The 19493-nt window shown below is 39.2% G+C and overlaps 2 protein-coding genes across 3 annotated transcripts in view; one reads left to right on the top strand and one right to left on the bottom strand.

Moving 5' to 3' along the window:
* Positions 1–2048, bottom strand: part of asic1c (acid-sensing (proton-gated) ion channel 1c) — a 118603-nt gene extending 116555 nt beyond the window's left edge. Inside the window, exon 1 of one of the 2 annotated variants that reach the window (XM_023270360.3) lies at positions 535–2048. In XM_023270360.3, coding sequence (XP_023126128.1) covers positions 535–1089 — 555 coding nt within the window. In that variant the 5' untranslated portion in view covers positions 1090–2048. The remainder of the gene's footprint in view (positions 1–534) is intronic. The other variant, XM_023270359.3, reaches the window with a different exon arrangement.
* A 13609-nt stretch (positions 2049–15657) lies between these two features.
* On the top strand, positions 15658–16247 carry zgc:92591. Its single transcript, XM_023270355.2, has 2 exons — positions 15658–15816; positions 15903–16247. The coding sequence occupies exons 1-2, from the start codon at positions 15703–15705 to the stop codon at positions 16137–16139; spliced, it is 351 nt and encodes a 116-aa protein (XP_023126123.1). The 5' UTR covers positions 15658–15702; the 3' UTR covers positions 16140–16247.
* Positions 16248–19493: the final 3246 nt, after the last annotated feature.

Below are 19493 nucleotides of genomic sequence, written 5' to 3'. Positions count from 1 at the left end.
ACAGACACAGTGGACTTCATAGCAAGGCAATATTCAGCTATGAACCTCAAATTGAACAGTTTCGGAAAAGGATCCGTCAGATTTGTTAAAAGACTTGAACTTTCTATCTGACCTCAGTGCAGCACCTAGTAAAATGTTTTCTGTATTCTTGGAAGTCATGCTGTCTTCAGAGATGACTGAGCAAGTAATGGCAGCATTTCACCTCAGGACCTTATCACAAGTCGTATACATTATTTGCTCTTTGAAAAAGCATCAGCTACAGAACACAATTCAGCACCGACAATAACAGCTTTACCAAGCATTCAGACCACTTTAGAAGTAACAACCACAGCATCGACACTGCTCTGTCTTCCAAGAGCAAATGCATTGAAGTCAGACATCTGTTTCAAATGAATTGCACCAGTCACACTGAAACTGAGTCGAAGCTCATTGAACATAAAAGAAAGCGGCAGACTGTCAGATGTGGCAGGAAATAGAACAGCAGACATACTGTGCAGAATTACAGCACATCCAGATAAGAGCATGGCTACTTACTGTGGTGAAGTTTACCGGGTAGCAATCCTCTCCTCGGAAGGTGCACTGCAGCAGCATGTCATTGATGTCATGACCAGTTCGGTTATAGAAATCAGTCATGTTGAACAGTTTGGGCTTGAAGTTCTGGAAGTTTGCCTTATCCTTTAGGGCAGCCAGTACTTCGGGCTCAGCCAAGTGTGGGTTGGCTATTTGGTAGTTATTGTTGAGGAGGGCCAGCAGCTCTCCCACATGATAGAGGTCATTTCTGGTGATTTTGGAGAAGCGGAACTCATTGAGGTTGCAGAAGGTAACTGCTGGGAAGGTGAGGTTTGTTGCCGCCACTTCATCCAGCTTGGTGACGTGAGGGTACTCCAGATAATACGACACTCGATCCATGCAGACCAGCATCAATAAGCTTAGTGAACCCAGAAATGAGAGAGTCCAAAGAAATCGACGGAATGTCATGTGCCCATAGGCGAATATATGACTCATACCATGTAGGGTGGAAATGTTAGCGAAAGCTTGCAGGTTGGAGGGCCTGACGCTTTCAATGCTTTCCTCTGAGCTTCCTTTCATGGCTGTAGAGTGATGCTCAGTACTGTCTCTCCAAGAACTTCAGGTTAGAGACTTTGCTTAGCAACAGGAATAGCAGAATCCAACCAGCAGTGTTGGTTTCGTACACTGCTTCTTTATTCCCTCCAGAAGTGGTAATGGTCTCAATAAATAGCTACCTTAAAATGGTTGTCAGTCTCTGTAACAGTTTTCTTTTCATCACAGTTCGCATTCCATTGGTTGTCAGCTGTTCCTTTAGTCCCAGGTTCCCCCTTTTTCTTTCAGGCTGCTGTTTTATTATCTCCAAAGCTTTCTCTCACACTCCCCGCTCAGCTGTCCTTTGTAGCGGCACCAAACACAATGACAGAAACACCCACTTCAACCAAAACGCAATGCCTCCTGATTCCTGAGTGGTGTGAAAAGGGACAAGAAAAAGAGGGAACAGAGAAAACAGCAGACGTAAGGATAGAAGCGAGAGATGAGATGGGGGGGACTGCAATGAAAAGGGCTAGCGTTTGGAGAGAGGTGCTAAGCCTCAGCAGTCAATGGGACCCTTCCTCCTCCAATCGGAGAGAATGCCTCTACATCGCTGTGATAATGGGATGCGATGGTTTTGTGAATGAAGGTAATAAAGAGAGAAATGGCTCACTGGTCCCTCGCTGCCACCTTCCTTTTTCTCTCGTGTCTCTTTTGCGCTTCCCTTTTCTTCCAGAAATGAAAATGAGGGGGTCAGAGACCTCCGAACAGCCCACCACTGTGCTTGACAACCGGCGTTCACAGATTCCGCGGCTTCCACTTCCTTATTTGCACAGATCCTCAGTTAATAGGGAAGACCACCTCTTGATGCTCTATGGCCACCCCCCACCAGCACAACCACTAAAGCCGCTTCAAGACCCCAAAGCTTTAGTCCTGTTAACATACAGATTTATATTCTGCCGTGTGGAGCCTTTCACTCTCTTTCTTGCTTCCTCTCTCTCTCTCTCTCTCTCTCTCTCTCTCTCTCTCTCTCCCACCACTCCCCCATTTCTTGCACTCTCTCTCTCTGTGTCTGTCTCTCTCTCTTTCAGCCTCCCTCTCTCTCCCTCTTCCTCTTTAGTAGTCAGGATCCATCCCACTGCTGAATGGCTGCTTTGCTTGTGTGTCTGTGCTCACAGGGGAAGTCTCTCAATCTGGACACCACCTTCGCCGTGGTATTATTCTCTAATCTGCTCCTACAGCCCCTCTGCCATCAGCATGTTTGCTCGCAAAGAACGCTACAGGTTGCAATGTTTATTACATAATCAGAGCTAAACCATGTTCCAGAAATGTCCACATTGTAACCTTGTCATGACAAGAAATATTTCATTACAAAACATGAATAAATTAAACAGGCAAATACATTTTCCAAACCATCTGGTTAAACAATTTCTTACTTATTAAATATGATTGATTAATTAGCTCATCTTACAATTTGCCATTTTTTTGTATGTATTTTTTAAAATATAAATCTTCTTTTGTGTGGTTCCAAGCAATGGCGTAATCCAAAAAAGCATTTCATTCTGACCAAAGCAGTCCTCGGTTCGCTGTGTTGGACTACATGAAATTTTGAGGCTTCACCAGTAATGGAGTTGGCGATTTTATTGGGGTTAAAAGTTCACCACGCCACTCTGAAAAACCTTTTAATTTCTCCTAGGACCAAACAAGATTATCACTCATTGGCTGGGTGGGAATGACTTATTATCATAACAATAGGTGAACTGCCAAGCGTATGACCACAGGCCTTAAGGACTAAATCAATATTCTACCTTGGTTACCAAGCACAGAGGCCATAACAACCACTAGCCACAATACTACAGAGGTATACAATGTATACAGAAGTACAAAAAAAACTCATCTGCAAACTGAGAAAGGCAATGTCAACCATACATTGTCACAGTGTCGATGCAATTTAAAAAAAAAAAAAAAAAAAAAAAAAGCTCTCCGAGGGAAATGTAACATGATGTTTGAGGTGACAGAATATTGTCGTTCTGAATCCATTTTCACAGTGCAGGGACTGCTAAGACTTACAATATGTTCACCAGTCTGAGGTAACACAAGATGCTGCCTTTTTTTGTCTCATATAAAAGTCGTCCACGCAAAAATCAAAACAGCATTAAAAGCCACTTTAATAATTCATAACATCATGACACCTCAAATAAATCTAATGCTATTCCTTGTCAAAATGTCTTTGACTTGACTAAGATGTTTGAATTTGCAAGTGGTTTGTGCTTGACTCAGGGCTTGCTGTTCTCTGCATATTTTAAAATGTATAAAACTCGGCTGCACTCCTTTGTATTCACAGTCATGACTTGTAATGATTAATGTGCTAAAAAAAAATAAAAACTGTGACAGATGACGCTGTGCTCACTTAACATGTGAGAGTTATAATATGTCCTCATCCACAAACAGTGCCAGGTAGGTCAACGTTGCTGACAATCATTGAACTACAAATACTTCTCCAAGGACTCATTTTACTGCTTTAAACAGAAGGCAAGTATGAATTTGGCTGAATACCGCTATTCCATACATACCAGTGTGCAGTGACAAGAAAACGTACGTATACACGTATACATTACAAGGATGCACTGAGCACTGCGCACTATGCAGCCCACACCGAGCTCATCTCCAAGAGCTGGATTTTGTTAGTGGACCCTGCCAGATGTAATAGAGGTTGACTATCACCTGACCTAATGTGCCCACGATGTTAAGGGTCATGAACCAACCTCTACTGGTGGGTGAAAAAATCATTTCACAAACATATTGTGGTTCTCATGTTGTATAACAGTTAATCAATTCTGCAGGAAAAAAAAGATCTATTCCAGTAATGATGACAGTTGATAACACTGAGCTGAAGATGGAGCTTAAATATGAAAGCACTGGCTGCTGATGGATGGTGTTCAGTGTGGACATATTTATCTAAAAACATAGGGACGTGTTTGGGTGTATTTTGACTTTAACAACTTGGTAATGAAGCCATTAAATTACTTGACTTCACAAGAAGTTGAGCACTTTCTGAACACTATGTACCTTATCACAGAGTAGTAGAGCAGAGCACTGAACTCCTGCACCAACTAATGAAACAAGCTGACCAACACACTCTGCAGCACTTCACAAAACTTCAAGCAGCCACAAATAACCCATTCTATAGTCAGCTCTGTTTCAAAAGCCCTGCATCTGTACAGATCTTTAGTTAGCAGTGCTTTTCTCCACAGAGAGACGTTTCTCCATTGCTAAATACGTAATGTTAACAGCAGTACAGTGGAGCACTCCATTTTTTTCCCATTTTTTTTCCCCAAGAATACTCACACCAACCTCTGTTTTACACAAAAACAGCAAGCCAGAGATGTTGGCCAATAAATTACATTTTCATTTCCTAAATCTGACACAAACAGAAGACTGTAAGATGATGTTTCAAAGTTAATGCCGTCAGCTAACAACCTCGAAAAAATATAAGAGATGAATACTCACATAAATGTCTCTGATTTTAGTTAGTCAAACGCTGACCCTCATCAAATCCACTGAGCCTAACTGTCAGTTATGTTTCACTTGCAGCTCAGTGAGCAGGACAGGAGTCAGTGGTTTGGCATACAGCATCAGAATAAGAGCCAAAATACAGTGTGACTTTTTCCTTTACTGAATTAAGGATCATTTTGAATCCAGAACTGATTCTAAACTGAATCATGGTACCAGAACGTAATCGAATAGCAAGACTGTCAAAGATTCCTACCCCTAATAACTCAAACCATGTATATGAAAAGAAAACAAACAGTGACAATAGTGCATATATGTTTCACATTAACTGCACAATGATTTAAAACCTAAATAAAAAGCAGATTCTGATGAATAACTAAATCATCTTCAGTGCAATAAACATACAAACATTTATTTACATCTTGATAAAAGATTGTCATTGTTGCATAAATTTGCATTCTATTTCCATGTGCAGCGACAGAATGCAAATACTGTTTACGCTGCATTTATTTCCATTCTCTTTACATTTTGGTAACATTTTCCCATGTAAACATTAGCAAACTAAAATTCAAAATTCATACCAGCAGGTATGCCTGTTGTCGCAGATTGCAGGGTGAGAGTGGTCGACTTTTCAACAGTAATTGGCTTTCAAGTGGATGGTAGAATGCACAGCGTAATGCAGTGAATATTAATAAGGAAGGGTAATATTTGAGGCGCTGCTAAGCACTGCACTCTCTTTAAAGGAGAACTGAATCTGACTTTTAACTATCAGCTAATGTTGTGAAAAATTTCCAGGCCCCAAACACCACAAGGCTATAGACTTGTGCCACAGCTGACAAAATATAATAACTGTGTCCTCAGAACTAGTCCAGATATGATTGAGAAAGCATGGTTTTATAAATTCAACGTTCAGTACAAGCTGTTTTTTCATGATAAATAATGGTTTAACACTGTGAAGTTGCAACAATATTCTCAGGCCAGAGAACCCTAATGAATGTTGACACAGCTGGAGAGTTTGTTTGGATTTGCTAAATTTTCTACTCATAGGAAGGTGTTCCAACCAAATGCAGTACTAAATAAAAATTAAAATCTGCACTCTCCTATTATTCCATATATTTGAGTGTACTTATATGTTTTACTTGGAACAGATTTCTGTTTTTGTAAGTTCCTATTCCACGTGTATGAATCCATAAAAGCTGCATCTGGTATGATGCAAATTAAAATGTTTAGTCTTCCAAAAATGTGACTAAAAGCTACTGCATGGAATGTTAACAGAAATCAGAAATCCTGATAACAGGAGGAAAGACAAAGGCTTTTAGCGGTTTTGACTGAATCACAGTAATTGTTATAATTTAGATAGGAAGATACGTAATGCATATTCACAAACAATGGGATTTATACCGCTGTCCTGCTTTGCTTTGTGTCTGTTGTCAACAAAATGTGCTTCAAAAACACTAAACCAGGGTTTCCCAAACTTTTCTGCACCTGACCCCCAAAATAATAGTGTCAGAGACCCTGGCTGTCCCCAGAGGGTGCTGAAGCATACAAACATTGCCAGCAGCGGCACGCACATACTAAGACTTATCCAAACACAAGCATAGAGCAGCACACAAGAATACAACAGCCTAACGAGCATCATATTATTTCATATTAATAGTAACTAATAGCAGAATCCATCAAATTAACCTCCATGTATAAACTGTAATGCTGAGAACATACAGCATGTAGGAGCAGCAGACTCACATTTTTTCAATCTTTTATAACAGTTAGGCTTAAAATAGGCTATTTCTAATTGTTTTTAAATTCCACTTGCTTTCTGGAAACCATCTCACAGCCTCCACCTTGAGAACCAAACCACTGCTCTGAACAAAGGTTTACCCTAATTTGACAAGTGATTGTGAACACAGTGCAGCATTGTTGTTGTCACTCTCACCATGTGACTCTTAAGTGCTGGATATTAGATAATGTGCTATAATTACTACAGTTCAGCAGAAATTCCTATGAAAAGCAAACCGCCGTAATGTAATGCAGAGCTAAAAGGAGCAATTACAGTAAGTCATTCTTTGTGATGCCCAAGTTATGCAGATTTGGCAAGTTCCTCAAAGAACAGATTACCCTGTTAGGAGCTGAACGCGGCATTAAAGCGGCTGACATTTAAGAGCACATATATCAAGAAGTTAAAGAATGAGCAGAGATGCAACACTGTACTGGACAGCGCAGCGCAGGAATGACGATGCAATAACACAGGCTGAACAAGCGATTAGACTGGAAGTCTGATATTTTATTGCTATTCCAGCCTCTAAGCATTTTGTTTTGCTATATATATGTTCAGAAACTGGCACAAGCACATTTGTAGCACTATCTGAATTATTATACCTACAGGAAAAAGTCAATGGCTGTAACTGAGCAAAAAATTCAACGTTAACCTCAAGTCTACAGAAGTTTAGATGTGTATAGCTCATAACGGAAATAATAAACAATTATTTTGTTGCAGACCTGGCTATTTTTCATCTACACTATATTGCAGACATTTCTATTAGTGCCAGGATAAACTGAATGCTGTTTGTCCACAAGGTTTTAAATTGCTCACTTAATAAGGGGAGAAATTAAAAAGCTCTACCATTTGCTTGAGTGCGGTTATCTCTACTGAAACACAAACTGGTATATTTGTGTACAAGACTGTGAATTTGGCAGCTAGAGCAATCACTGCAGGTATCAGGCGAAGCTTTGTTCTATTAAGCTACTAACCCTGCAGAAAAAATAAATAAAGCAAACACTTCACAGCCTAAAGCAATATGTTGATATGAAAGGCTGTGATAAACACAACAGTCAGCGTTCTTCTTTATCTGTTACGTAGCGAGGTAGCAGATGTGCACATACACTCACCTTTTTCCATCTTCTCTTCACAATTGAAACAATCGCACAGTGGAAATCTGCCAGACAGCAGAGAAAAAGATGGCCTTAACAACCAATGGCTGCCATTAAATGTGTGCAGCAGCTGTTGCAAATGACCTTGCATAAATGCTGCCTGAGATAAGGGTCTATTTGTATGTAACCTACCGCTCAATATGTGCTTGTGGAGAACAAAATTGACGTGGGAAGAAAAAGTCCAAGACCCTGGACTAGACGATGTACTTTGAGGAGATCTGGCACTAATTAAACACTCAAATGGTAACAGCGATGTGTCATTGCTTAATATAAATGTATCCATTTGAAACAGAGAAAGAAATAAAACCAGTTTTACATCTACAAGAATATCAGAGAGTTGGCAAAGTGATGTAGAAGCAAAATGAACAGTATGGTTGGTTTTTCTCTGCTGTGCACTGAAGTATTCATATACACACTACCGTTCAAAAGTTTGGGGTCACCCAGACAATTTCAGATTTTCTATGAAAACTCATTTTTATTCATGTGCTAACATAACTGCACAAGGGTTTTCTAATCATCAATTAGCCTTTCAACACCATTAGCTAACACAATGTAGCATTAGAACACAGGAGTGATGGTTGCTGGAAATGTTCCTCTGTACCCCTATGGAGATATTCCATTAAAAATCAGCCGTTTCCAGCTAGAATAGTCATTTACCACATGAACAATGTCTAGACTATATTTATGATTAATTTAATGTTATCTTCACTGAAAAAAAATGCTTTTCTTGCAAAAATAAGGACATTTATTGTGACCCTGGTACACACACAAAAGACTCCTAAATGTCAAAATGAATACTGAGTTTTACAAAGTACTGTCCATTAATTAAAAATATAATGTATAAAATAAATCATTGCCTAAGTTTTCTCTCCTTTTAAAGTGACTCACCTAAATTATTATAGGTGCAGCCAATTATGCTTCAGCAGCTAAGGTTGGTAAACTGTTGTCCAGATTCTTCAACAATCAAAAATTTATAGTGAAATTGGCAAAGAGAAAGCCACAGTCATGAGAGTTCACCAGAAGGCCTGTTGGAGACTCTGAAATCAGCTGGAAGATTGTTCTTTGGTCTGATGAGACCAAAATTGAACCCTCTTGCTATTAAATTAGACACTTTATTAGGTGTACACCATTGCCAAAATGAAGCATGGTGGTGGCAGCATCATGATGTGAGGATGCTTCTCAGCAACAAGCCCTGGAAGACTGCAGCAAACTAAATGGAAATCCTGGAGGACAACCTCATGCAGTTTGCAAGAGAACTGTAACTTAGAAGAAAGATTTGTTTTCCAGTGAGACAATGACCTGAAGCATACAGCAAAAACTACACAAAAATGATTTAAAGACAACTGGGTGAACGTTCTGGAGTGTCCAAGTTGGAAAGCAGACCCCAATCAAATAGAGACTTTGTGGTTAGACTTCAAAGAGGCTGTTCTCTCATGCACTTTGACAGAGCTTGACCTGTTTTGCAAAGGAGAATGAAGTAAAATTCCAGTGTCCAGGAGTGCAAGGCTGACTGACCTCTATTTGCACAGACTCAGTGCTTTAATTGCAGCTGAATGTGCAGCTGAATGTGCATTAACTAAACACTGACTTGAAGTGGATAAACACTTATGCATCTACTTATTTAAATTTTAATTTTTTCATTAAATGACAGTAGAAATCTGTCTTCACTTTGACATCAGTAAGTTTTGTTGTTAATTCTAGTCATAAAATGGCAAATGAAACTGACCCTGATTCAACATTGAAATGTAATATAAGAAGGTGAGTAATTGTTATAGACAGAGTTAGTATGACAACTGAATGAATTATTGTTTTTTAGTGAGTAGGTTTGTTTGTTGTTAACAACATGACCGACAGAATTCTAAATACCTGCAGCTTTCTGGACGTTTTTTTTTTTTTTTTTAAAGTCAAATGTTATTGATAATTTCTAACTTTTTCATCATTAAGCTGTTATTGCGAAGCTCCACTACACAGATATTTTAGGTGTTTGTCTTATGTCAACTTGCCTTACAATCAACAACTTAAACTTCCAACTTGCTAGAACCAGGCTTTCTACTCATCTACTACAAGAGTCTAAATTAATGGAAAGCTTTGGTGTGAGACAAAAGAAATAGCATAATCCAGTGCTTTAATATTCAGAGAGATATGTGAGTATGACAAAAGGTGGAATGTGTGTTCAGTTTCATCCAGTGCCATTGATCTCCTCAATCAAACAGATAGGGGTCATTCCAGAACTGAAGGACATTTGGGCTTCAACATTTTTCAAACATAAACCTTCTCTTTTACAATTCTGTGCTACATTTTCACCAGTAATAGGTAATAAACTATCAAAAGCTCGATTGGCTCAGCGTAGACATCAATGATACCATTTTTATTCCATGTTTTATTTGTTGTTTGCTAACCCCACTCTAATCACAGTAACAGGGTTGCTAATCCATGCTAATGTTAGCTTTTCCACAGGAGTATAAGCGAGAAATTTAACTAGCTGTTACTGCTGAGCAAGAGGACAAACTTGGTCAAAGTAAAAAGAATTTGTCTTATCCTGATAATATGCATAACAGGGCTGCATGAGGTAGAGTGAGACATTCAATCAAGGCTGACAATGTCATGAAAATATGAAAAATAGAAGAGAGGAAATAGCTTTGATCTACCCATTCTTTTGGAAAACTGTTTGATGATGTTAATTCCAGCGTTTCATGTGATTCAGAGTTTTCTTCTTCTTCTACCAGCTAAAAAGGTTATGCTAACAGGGTTGCACGCATGTTGTGGGACACACGTTGCATGCATGATAATTATTATTTAAAACATTATGGTGCTTTAAAAAAAATGTTCCCACAATTACGTGAAAAAAATAATACCAAAATAGGAGATTTAAATTTCATTTAAACTGTTTTATTTGAGATTCAATTTGGTCATCGGGGGGGTGGGACACTTACTTGATATTTCTAAAAATATTTTCAAACATTCTTTTCTCCTAGTGTTTTTTTAGATTTGGTCTCAGGACGAGTAAATTTACACAACAACTGCATGTTTTAGTATTTCGTACAGTATTTTATTTTTATTAATTGTTGTGATTATTTGAAATTTGATGGGTGAGATGTAAAATGTCTTCCAATTCTGAAATGACCCATAAAATGCTGGTGATACAGGAGTCAGGGCTTCCTATATATACAAACAGATCAGACAAAATGAACAAATTCTTCAACTATAATACTTCCACGGTGTCAGCGCTAGGAAATATCTATTCCAATCAAAATCTCAAATAAGACTGTGGAAAACAAGGAATGATAAGTAACAGCTTTACAAATAAAAGTATATGTGGTGCGAATCAGGAGATGCTGACATGTTTTAATCACACCTGCTTCTACTTGGGAACATGATTTTGATTTTAATGACTACAAAAATCACTCGCTGAGGACCAATTTAGATGTTAAACTCTTCATTCCAAAACAACAGAAATGCCTTTAAAAAAAAAAAAAGGCCTGGGGCAGAGCTATTTTATCCTAATTATCAGCATGAAGATCTTACACGTATCAGCGTGTTCTATGAGGAGTCCAGGATCAAACACGAGCTTAGGGATGCAAACCAAACAGCATTACTAAACAAACAGACCCATTACCACAATCAGTCAGAACTCTAGCACCAGCTGAGACGGAAATACATTCTGCATACAGGATCAAGGGAGCAGATAAAAACTTCCTGAAAGCTCAGCTCTATTACCAGCTAACACCCCTGTGTATTTACTGATGCAAAGTTAAGCATGTAGAGTGTTTGAATTTATATGATAAAATATTTATTATAGTTTGCCAAGAGAGTCAACAATCAATCATTAACACGCAGTTGAAATATTTCTTGTCCCTGGTAATTAGAGCCACACAGGATCAGACTTAAAAACAAACTAGTTTTGGCATAAAATAAATAAGGTTTGAATTAAATGGCAGCAATTTCACACAGTGTTCCTCTACATTAAAAAAATCAACACTAGACCTTCTATCCATCTATTCACTACACCCCATTGTGGTTTAAGTGGTTCGCTGTGGTGGATCCCAGCTGAAAGATGGGGGGATAGATAGAAACAGACTCCTCCACCAATGTAGAGTCACCTATCAACCTAACACGAGAAAGAACATGGAAAGTCCTTCATCACCCCGCACAAAGAAGGACCCCAGAGAGTCAGCAGGTTTGAACCATTCTTATAGCGGTCTAAAAGATCCCCTACAGCGACAATAAAGTGTTTTACCTTGTTTATATGTCCAGATGGTGGTTTTTAAATGCTAGGAGACACGTCATGAGTGAAATGAGCAGTGAACACTAAGGTTGAAATCCTTGAAGCCACAGTGCACCAACGACAGTCTCGAAAACATGGATTCAGACTTGCTCCAATATTACAACTTGTCATTGTGTAGCGTAGAGTAGTTTTACAGTGTTTGAGTTGAGTGACAGTTGAGCTGGTGTGTTTGAGCTGCAGCAAATTTGGGAGGGGTGATTGGAGAAAGAGGCAGGAGATTCAGAAATCAACACATTTCAAAAGGCAACGGTGTAGAGTTACATTTAAGCCATTTTAAGGCAACGAGGGATTATTTTTATGGGAAAAAAACGCCTAAATAATCAACTTTAATACACAGAAATGAGCTTTAAGGGGTTAAATCAACGAGCAGAGTGGGACTAAACACTGCACCACTCTGCTGCCCACACCAAACACACTATATCGAACAAAATGAACCTGGGGCTTTTGGGGCTGGGGTGAACACTTTAATCCAGCTTTGCTCATAATACCGCAAATTTTTAATAAGTACAGCCTCAGTGTACATTAATCTACCTCAAAGCAATACATGTGAATCAGCAATGTCTTACCTAAACACTGGATGTGACTACTACAAATTCAGCTCTAAGGTGTTCTCTGATAAATGTTGTTATGATTAGGTATACTGACAGGTCTACTACAATTTACAACCTATAGGAGCTACAATTAAGATTAATGTGCATTTGAGTGGAATCCATAGTGGCTGTACAGGTTATATGGAGCTTTTAAATCTAATGCAAGTGTGCCACCCAGTGGACACCATTATTACATGCAATTGTTTAACCTCCTGAAGTCAATGAGTACCATGTGCCTGCAGCAGAGGTTGTATTCTCAGGACTGCAGTTGTAGAGCTGCATTTCTAGGACCTTTGTTTTTCAGTAACTCCTTTTTGGCCCACATAACTCAGTGATGAGATGTTTCTCTCGGTGAGCTTCATGAAGTATTTACCTGAAATGGTTTTCACTTCACAGTTGTGCCTTGTCAAGGTTAATTTGTGGACTTTCTTGCCTTCTTAATGGAGTTGGGACCATCAGTTGTGTTGTGCAGAAGTCAGGTTGGTACACAGTTGAAAGCCCTATTTGACAACTGTTAGAATCCATATTATGGCAAGAACCATTCAGTTAAGTAAAGAGCAACAACAGTTCATCATTATTTTAAGAACTGAAGGTCAGTCAGTCCAGAATATGGCAAAAATCTTGAATGTGTCCCCAAGCGCAGACGTAAAAACCATCAAGTGCTACGACCAAACTGGCTCACATAAGGACCACACCAGGAAAGGAAGACCAAGAGTCACCTCTGCTGCTGAGGATAAGTTCATCCAAGTCACCAGCCTCAAAAAGTTAACAGCACCTCAAATTAGAGCCCAGATAAATGCCACACAGAGTTCTAGTAGCAGACACATCTCTACATCAACGGTTCAGAGGAGACTGAACCAATCAGGCCTTTATGGTCAAATAGCTGCTAAGAAACCACTACTAAGGAAAAGCAACAAGCAGAAGAGATTTGTTTGGGCCAAGAAACACAATGATTGGACATTAGACCAGGAGAAATCTGTGCTTTGGTCTGATGAGTCCAAATTTGAGGTCTTTGGTTCCACCTGCCGTGTCTTTGTGCGACACAGAAAAGGTGAATGGATGGTCTCTACATGCATGGTTCCCACCATGAAGCATGGAGGAGGAGGTGTGATGGTGTGGGGATGCTTTGCTGGTGACACTGTTGGGGATTTATTCAAAATTGAAGGAACACTGAACCAGCATGGCTACCACAGCATACTGCAGTGACATACCATCACATCTGGTTTGCATTTAGTTGCATCATTATTCATTTTTCAACAGGACAATGATCCCAAACACACCTCCAGGCTGTGTAAGGACTATTTGACCAAGAAGTAGAGTGATGGAGTGCTGCGTCAGATGACCTGGCCTCCACAGTCACCTGATCTAAACCCAATGCAGATGGTTTGGGATGAGATGGACCACAGAGTGAAAGCAAAAGGGCCAACAACTGTTGGAAAATCATTTCAGGTGACAACCTCATGAAGCTCATGGAGAGAATGACTAGAATGTGGAAAGCAGTAATCAAAGCAAAGGGTGGCTATTTTGAAGACTCTAAAATATAAAACACACTTTGACTTATTTCACACTTTTTTGTTTACTACATAATTCAATATGTGTTCATTCATAGTTTTGATGCCTTCAGTGAGAATCTACAATGTAAACAGTCATGAAAATAAAGAAAAACAATTAAATGAGAAGGTGTTTAAAAACTTTTGACTGGTAGTGTATATTCAGACAAAAGGTAGTACTGTGGGTGGAATAAGCCTTTAAAACTAGACATATTTGGACAGAAATTTGTAGTTTAAGTAGAATAATCCTGTAAAATCATATCTTATTAGATAGAAAGCAGTTTTTTAAGTGGAATCAAACTTTAACACTATAAATATTGAGGCAGAAAGTGGTATTTTGTGTCAAATAAATCTTTAAAACCACATCTCATTAGTTTAAAAGTATTATTTTGGTGGAACAGACCTTAAAAACTATGAATATTTAGACAGAAAGTAGTAATTTGGGTGAAATAAACCTGTAAAAACTGTAACTCATTTGTTAGAAAATACTACTTTGGTGGAACAAATCTTTATAAATATATGGGCATAAAGTGATATTTTGGGTGGAATTGATCTGCAAAACTATGACTCATTTGTTAGAATATACAATTTCCATGGAATAAACGTTTTGAGCTCTCAATATTTGGGCAGAAAGTAGTACTTTTGGTGGAATAAACCTTTAAAATGACAAAACAATTAGTTAGAAAGTACTATTTTGGTGAGATAAACTTTTGACACTATAAATATTCAGACAGAAAGTAGTAGCTTGGGAGGAGCAAACCTTTGAAACTATAAATATATGGGCAGAAAGTGGCATTTTGGGTGAAATTAACATGTCAAACCAGAACTCAGCATTTTTGTAAAATAAGTATAGAGACTGCTAAATATTTGAACAGAGAATAGCATTTTGTGTGCACTAACGCTTTAAATCCATAACTCATTAGTGAGAAAGGACTGTTTCAGTACAACAAACCCTTGACCCAGCAAATATTAGACAAAAAGTAGTATTTTGGATGGAAGTAACCTTTAAAACTAGACATATTTGGACAGAAATTTGAAGTTTAAGTAGAACAAACCTGTAAAATCATAACTTACCAGTTAGAAAGCACCTTTTTTGGGTTGAACCAAACTTTAAAACTACAAATATTTGGGCACAAGGTAGTATTTCAGGTCAAATAAACCTTTAAAACCACATCTCATTAGTTGAAAAGTATTATTTTGGTGGAACAGACCTTCAAAACTATGAATATTTGGACAGAAAGTAGTAATTTGGGTGGAATAAACTTGTAAAACCGTATCTCGTATGTTAGGAAGCACTATTTCGGTGCAATAAACCTACAAACGACAAAAATTTGGACATAAATTAGCATTTCAGCTCAAATAAACCTTTAAAACTATAAATATATGGGCAGAAGGTGAAATTTTGGGTGAAATAAATGTGTAAAACCAGAACTCATTAGGTACAAAAGAAGGAAAAAAGCTTTAAACCATATATATTTAGACAGAACCTTATATTTTGGGTGGAATAAACCACCCAATGGGCCTGAAACTGCAGCCTCCTCTGCTGCAGGGGAATAAAATTGGGAATTCAAACTCCAATACAGAAATATTAGACTACTGGGCTGAGTAAAAGGCTGTAAGTGAAGCCTCTTGGCAGCAGTTATTAAATTTATCTGAAGGCGCAGCGTCAGTCAGTCCTCTCCAACAACAAAGCAGCTGAATCAAATGAGTGTCTAATTCAGGCGCTACATAAATTGGTGTCCAGCAGCCCCAGAGCTGGATAAATCACTCCTGAAATACTCGGTACAGGTCAAACATGACCAACGACATCTCCAAAAAGAAGGGAAAGGGTTCGAGCGAGAAAAGGGCGAAAAGAAAAACCAAGAGGAGAGAGACTTACGCCATGTACATCTATAAAGTTCTGAAACAGGTGGGTGACGGGAGCGCGCGCAGCCGATCGCCTAACTGCTTGGCCGTCTCCAGGTGATCCAGCAGCCGTGTCCGTGTCTCCACCAGGTTCATCCGGACACCGGCATCTCCAGCAGAGCCATGAGCATCATGAACTCCTTCGTGAACGACCTGTTCGAGCGCATCGCCACGGAGGCGTCCCGGCTGGCTCAGTACAACAAGCGCTCCACCATCACCAGCAGGGAGGTGCAGACGGCGGTGAGGCTGCTGCTGCCCGGGGAGCTGGCCAAGCACGCCGTGTCCGAGGGCACCAAGGCGGTCACCAAGTACACCAGCTCCAAGTGACGCACCCGAACGTGTGGTGACAAGCTTTCAAACTTGTCGGCTGGTGGCTTTTTTTTTTTTTTTTTTTTTTTTTTTTGCAAGCTGGGTCGTTTCAATAAATGCACAGAAAGCTGATTGTTCTTGTTATGTTTTTTCTCTCCCCATTCAAACCGTTAATGTCACTGCCAACCACCAGATGGGGTAATTGCACATCTGTCATGTTGCAGGCTTGTTATTCAAGAATATTGCCAGTGCACTGACTGAATGTCATAAATACAAGGGGGATTTCACAGATTCCAGCTTTAAATGTTCTAATACTCTTAAAAAGTAATTCAAGGGATCAGTTCCTACCATTTAATGACATGCACTGATGCATGATGAAGACTGATTTACTGATTTGGATTATTTTGAGGGGTTGGATTGATCCATTGTTGCATCAATTTAGTAATGTGTGTAATTTACACTCCCATTTCTGCATGAGTTGATGTAAAGCAAAATTCAAGTTGTGGTACTTAATGTACTGTGTTGTGAAATCGTATTTTCACTTCATCCTTGTCCCCTTCCATATTTCAACCTGCTTTGAGAATTTCAGAAGGTTAAGGCTGATAATTAAAACATTCTTAGAGTGTAAAAGAAAAGCCTGAAGAAAATTTCCCTGACTCAGAGTAGTTTGCGGGTTGAACATGATTTCATTAGATTCTAACTCGAAAAAAGATTGATTCAAACTGTTTTTTTGTTTGTTTTCTATTGTTGAACACAAATTTTCTTTTTTTTTTGTGTGTATATGCAAAAAAAAATTGAAATAAATTGTACAACGTTACAATATCCATGGGGTCAGTAAGTTGCTGCATTCACCTGTAATACCTGCATTTCCACTCAGCTGGCAGTTTATCAGACTAAACCAATACAGTCTGATACAAATTTCCTCAGTGAGGGATCAATAAAATTAATCTTATCTGTGCTGCAATAAATTCTCCCTTCATGAGGATTATGTTCCATTTTTTTTTTCTGTAATTATCTTTCAGCGGTATTGATTCCGCCATGTGGTCTGTAGTTTGCGGTTTCGTTGACGTGTACTGAATTATATTAACTGATAGCCTGTTATTTTGTCCATCCCATTTATATCAATTAGTGTAGTGATGCACAGTTAAACAGCACCACAGACTACAGCCTCCAAAATGACCATCCAGCTGGATCAACACGTCACTAACACAGTTCCAACAACCAGTACCTTCAGGAAGGGAGGACTTTTCCCAGAATTATGCTGTGCTGGTTTTAACTTTGTGTGTATAATAAACAGCAAACTGAATATATTTTCTCAGATGATGTTTGTGGACACTTGAACAGCATGCAAAAGGAAATTATTGGATGTTTCTAATCAAGTCCCAGCTCCAAGAAACTTCCTCTGAACTGTTTTCATAATCTCATCATTTTAACTGAGCTTTTAAATCCACTGGCTGTAACCTACACTGTCAGCATACCATAGTGTGGAAGAAGATTAGCTTGCTATACCTCTACAGTAAAATCATAATTTATAGCCATCCACATATCCAAAATGTACCCTCAAACTTTCTGATTGGTCTCATCAATTTTGTTTTGAATTCTTCTACCTCTTCCACATGTGTACATCATCACATTTTCTTATTAATCAAAAAGCAAAGGCAGCACCTGTGTCTCTTGATCCTAATAAACAAGGATGCACTGAGCACAGCAGCAATCTCAGGTGGGGATCGAACCAGTAACCCTCCGGTTACAAGACGGCCACTCTACCCACTGAGCCATGCCGCCCACTCATTGATGTCTCAGAAGGGTCAAATTAATGGCCTGCATCAAGCAAAGAAATCAACTAAGGAGATTTCTGAAACTATGTTTAGAACCATACAAGGAAGGATAGTGGTGAACCATCATCTTTGAGGAGGAAATGTGGTCGGAACAAACTCTTAGATGATCGTAGGAAATCAACAGGTGAGTTCACGGCTATGTTTAGTAGTGAAGGTAAGAGCATTTCCACACACACAATGTGAATGGATCTCAAGGGGTTGTGACTAAGCAGCTGTGTAGCTCTAAGAAAACCACTGGTTAGTGCAGGTAATCAGTAAAATAAGGTTTCAATTTGCTAGGTAGCATAAAGATTGGACTCTGGAGCAATGAAAGAGGGTCATGTAGTCTGATGAGTCCAGATTTACCTTGTTCCAGAGTGATCAGGGTTAGAAGAGAAGTGGATGAAGTGATGCACTCATCATGGCTAGTGCCTACAAGCCTGTAGGGGTTAAGGTTATGATCTGGGGTTGGTCAGGTTCAGCAATGTTATGTTCCCAAAGAATGATGTCAGCTGACTATCATCAATGGAGTTTTTCTTCCCTGATGTCACGGGCATATTCCAAGATGACGATGCCAGGATTCATGGGGCTCACATTGTGAATGAGTGGATCAGGGAGCATGAGACATCATTTTACACATGGATTGTCCTCCACAGAGTCCAGACCTCAGCCCCACTGAAATCTTTGGGATGTTTTGGAGAAGACTTTGTGCAGCAGTCCGACTCTCCCATCATCAAGAGAAGATCTTGGTAGAAAATTAATGTATGACATCGCAGATGCTTATCGAAACGATGCTACAGCAAATGTGTGTCGTTCTCAGAGCTAAAGGTGGCCCAATAAAATATTAGAGTGTGCAACTTTTTTTTTGGACGGGCAGTGTATTTCCACGCTTCCCATTGTCTCTATCCAGCTGCAGCAAAACAAAGAAACTTCCTCATGACAACTCAAGCAAACAAACCTGCATGGCTCAACACAGGAGACGCAGCAGTCCACCTGTTTCTGGAGAATAAGGGACAGCATTGTTCACAGTAGGGACGTAGAAGACAGATGGTTTGAGAGTGGAATGAAGCAGGTCGTCCATTAAACTGGAACAGCCACCTGTTAACAGAGAAGGGACTGTACAACACAACTTATCAGGTACTTATATGGCAGTCTTGAGATCCATCCCCACGCAGTTTCACAGTCATGTGATTTAGAGGTGAGAATAAATACCTAGTACACACCATCAGTCAGTTAGACCTGAGGAGTGCTCTAACATGAGACATGCAACATTTTCACGAACCAAAAATAAAAGTCCTGTTTCCTTCTCATAAAGCACTAAGGACTTGTCACTGTGGCCTGGATGACTGAGAATCTACACCGATACATCGAACAAAACTAATTTCCAAAGTTGCAGCTATCAAAATAATGATAACAACCAGAAGTGACATTCTCTCTTCTTTGGAAATCTAGAAGCAAAATGTCAACAGGATACATGACCTTATTAGCTATGTGAGGAGAACATAAATCTATAAAATAATATTGATGGAGACAAATTATCTCTGAATAAAACTGA

This window comes from Amphiprion ocellaris, chromosome 10 (genome assembly GCF_022539595.1).
Source record: "Amphiprion ocellaris isolate individual 3 ecotype Okinawa chromosome 10, ASM2253959v1, whole genome shotgun sequence".
NCBI classification, from domain to species: domain Eukaryota; kingdom Metazoa; phylum Chordata; class Actinopteri; family Pomacentridae; genus Amphiprion; species Amphiprion ocellaris.
This window is presented reverse-complemented; position numbering and strand designations above follow the sequence as displayed.

Coding starts and splice junctions, on each gene's coding strand:
- zgc:92591 (XM_023270355.2), top strand. CDS start 15,703: ATGACCAACGACATCTCCAAAAAGAAGGGAAAGGGTTCGAGCGAGAAA. Junction 15,817..15,902: donor TCTATAAAGTTCTGAAACAG/GTGGGTGACGGG, acceptor TGTCTCCACCAG/GTTCATCCGGACACCGGCAT.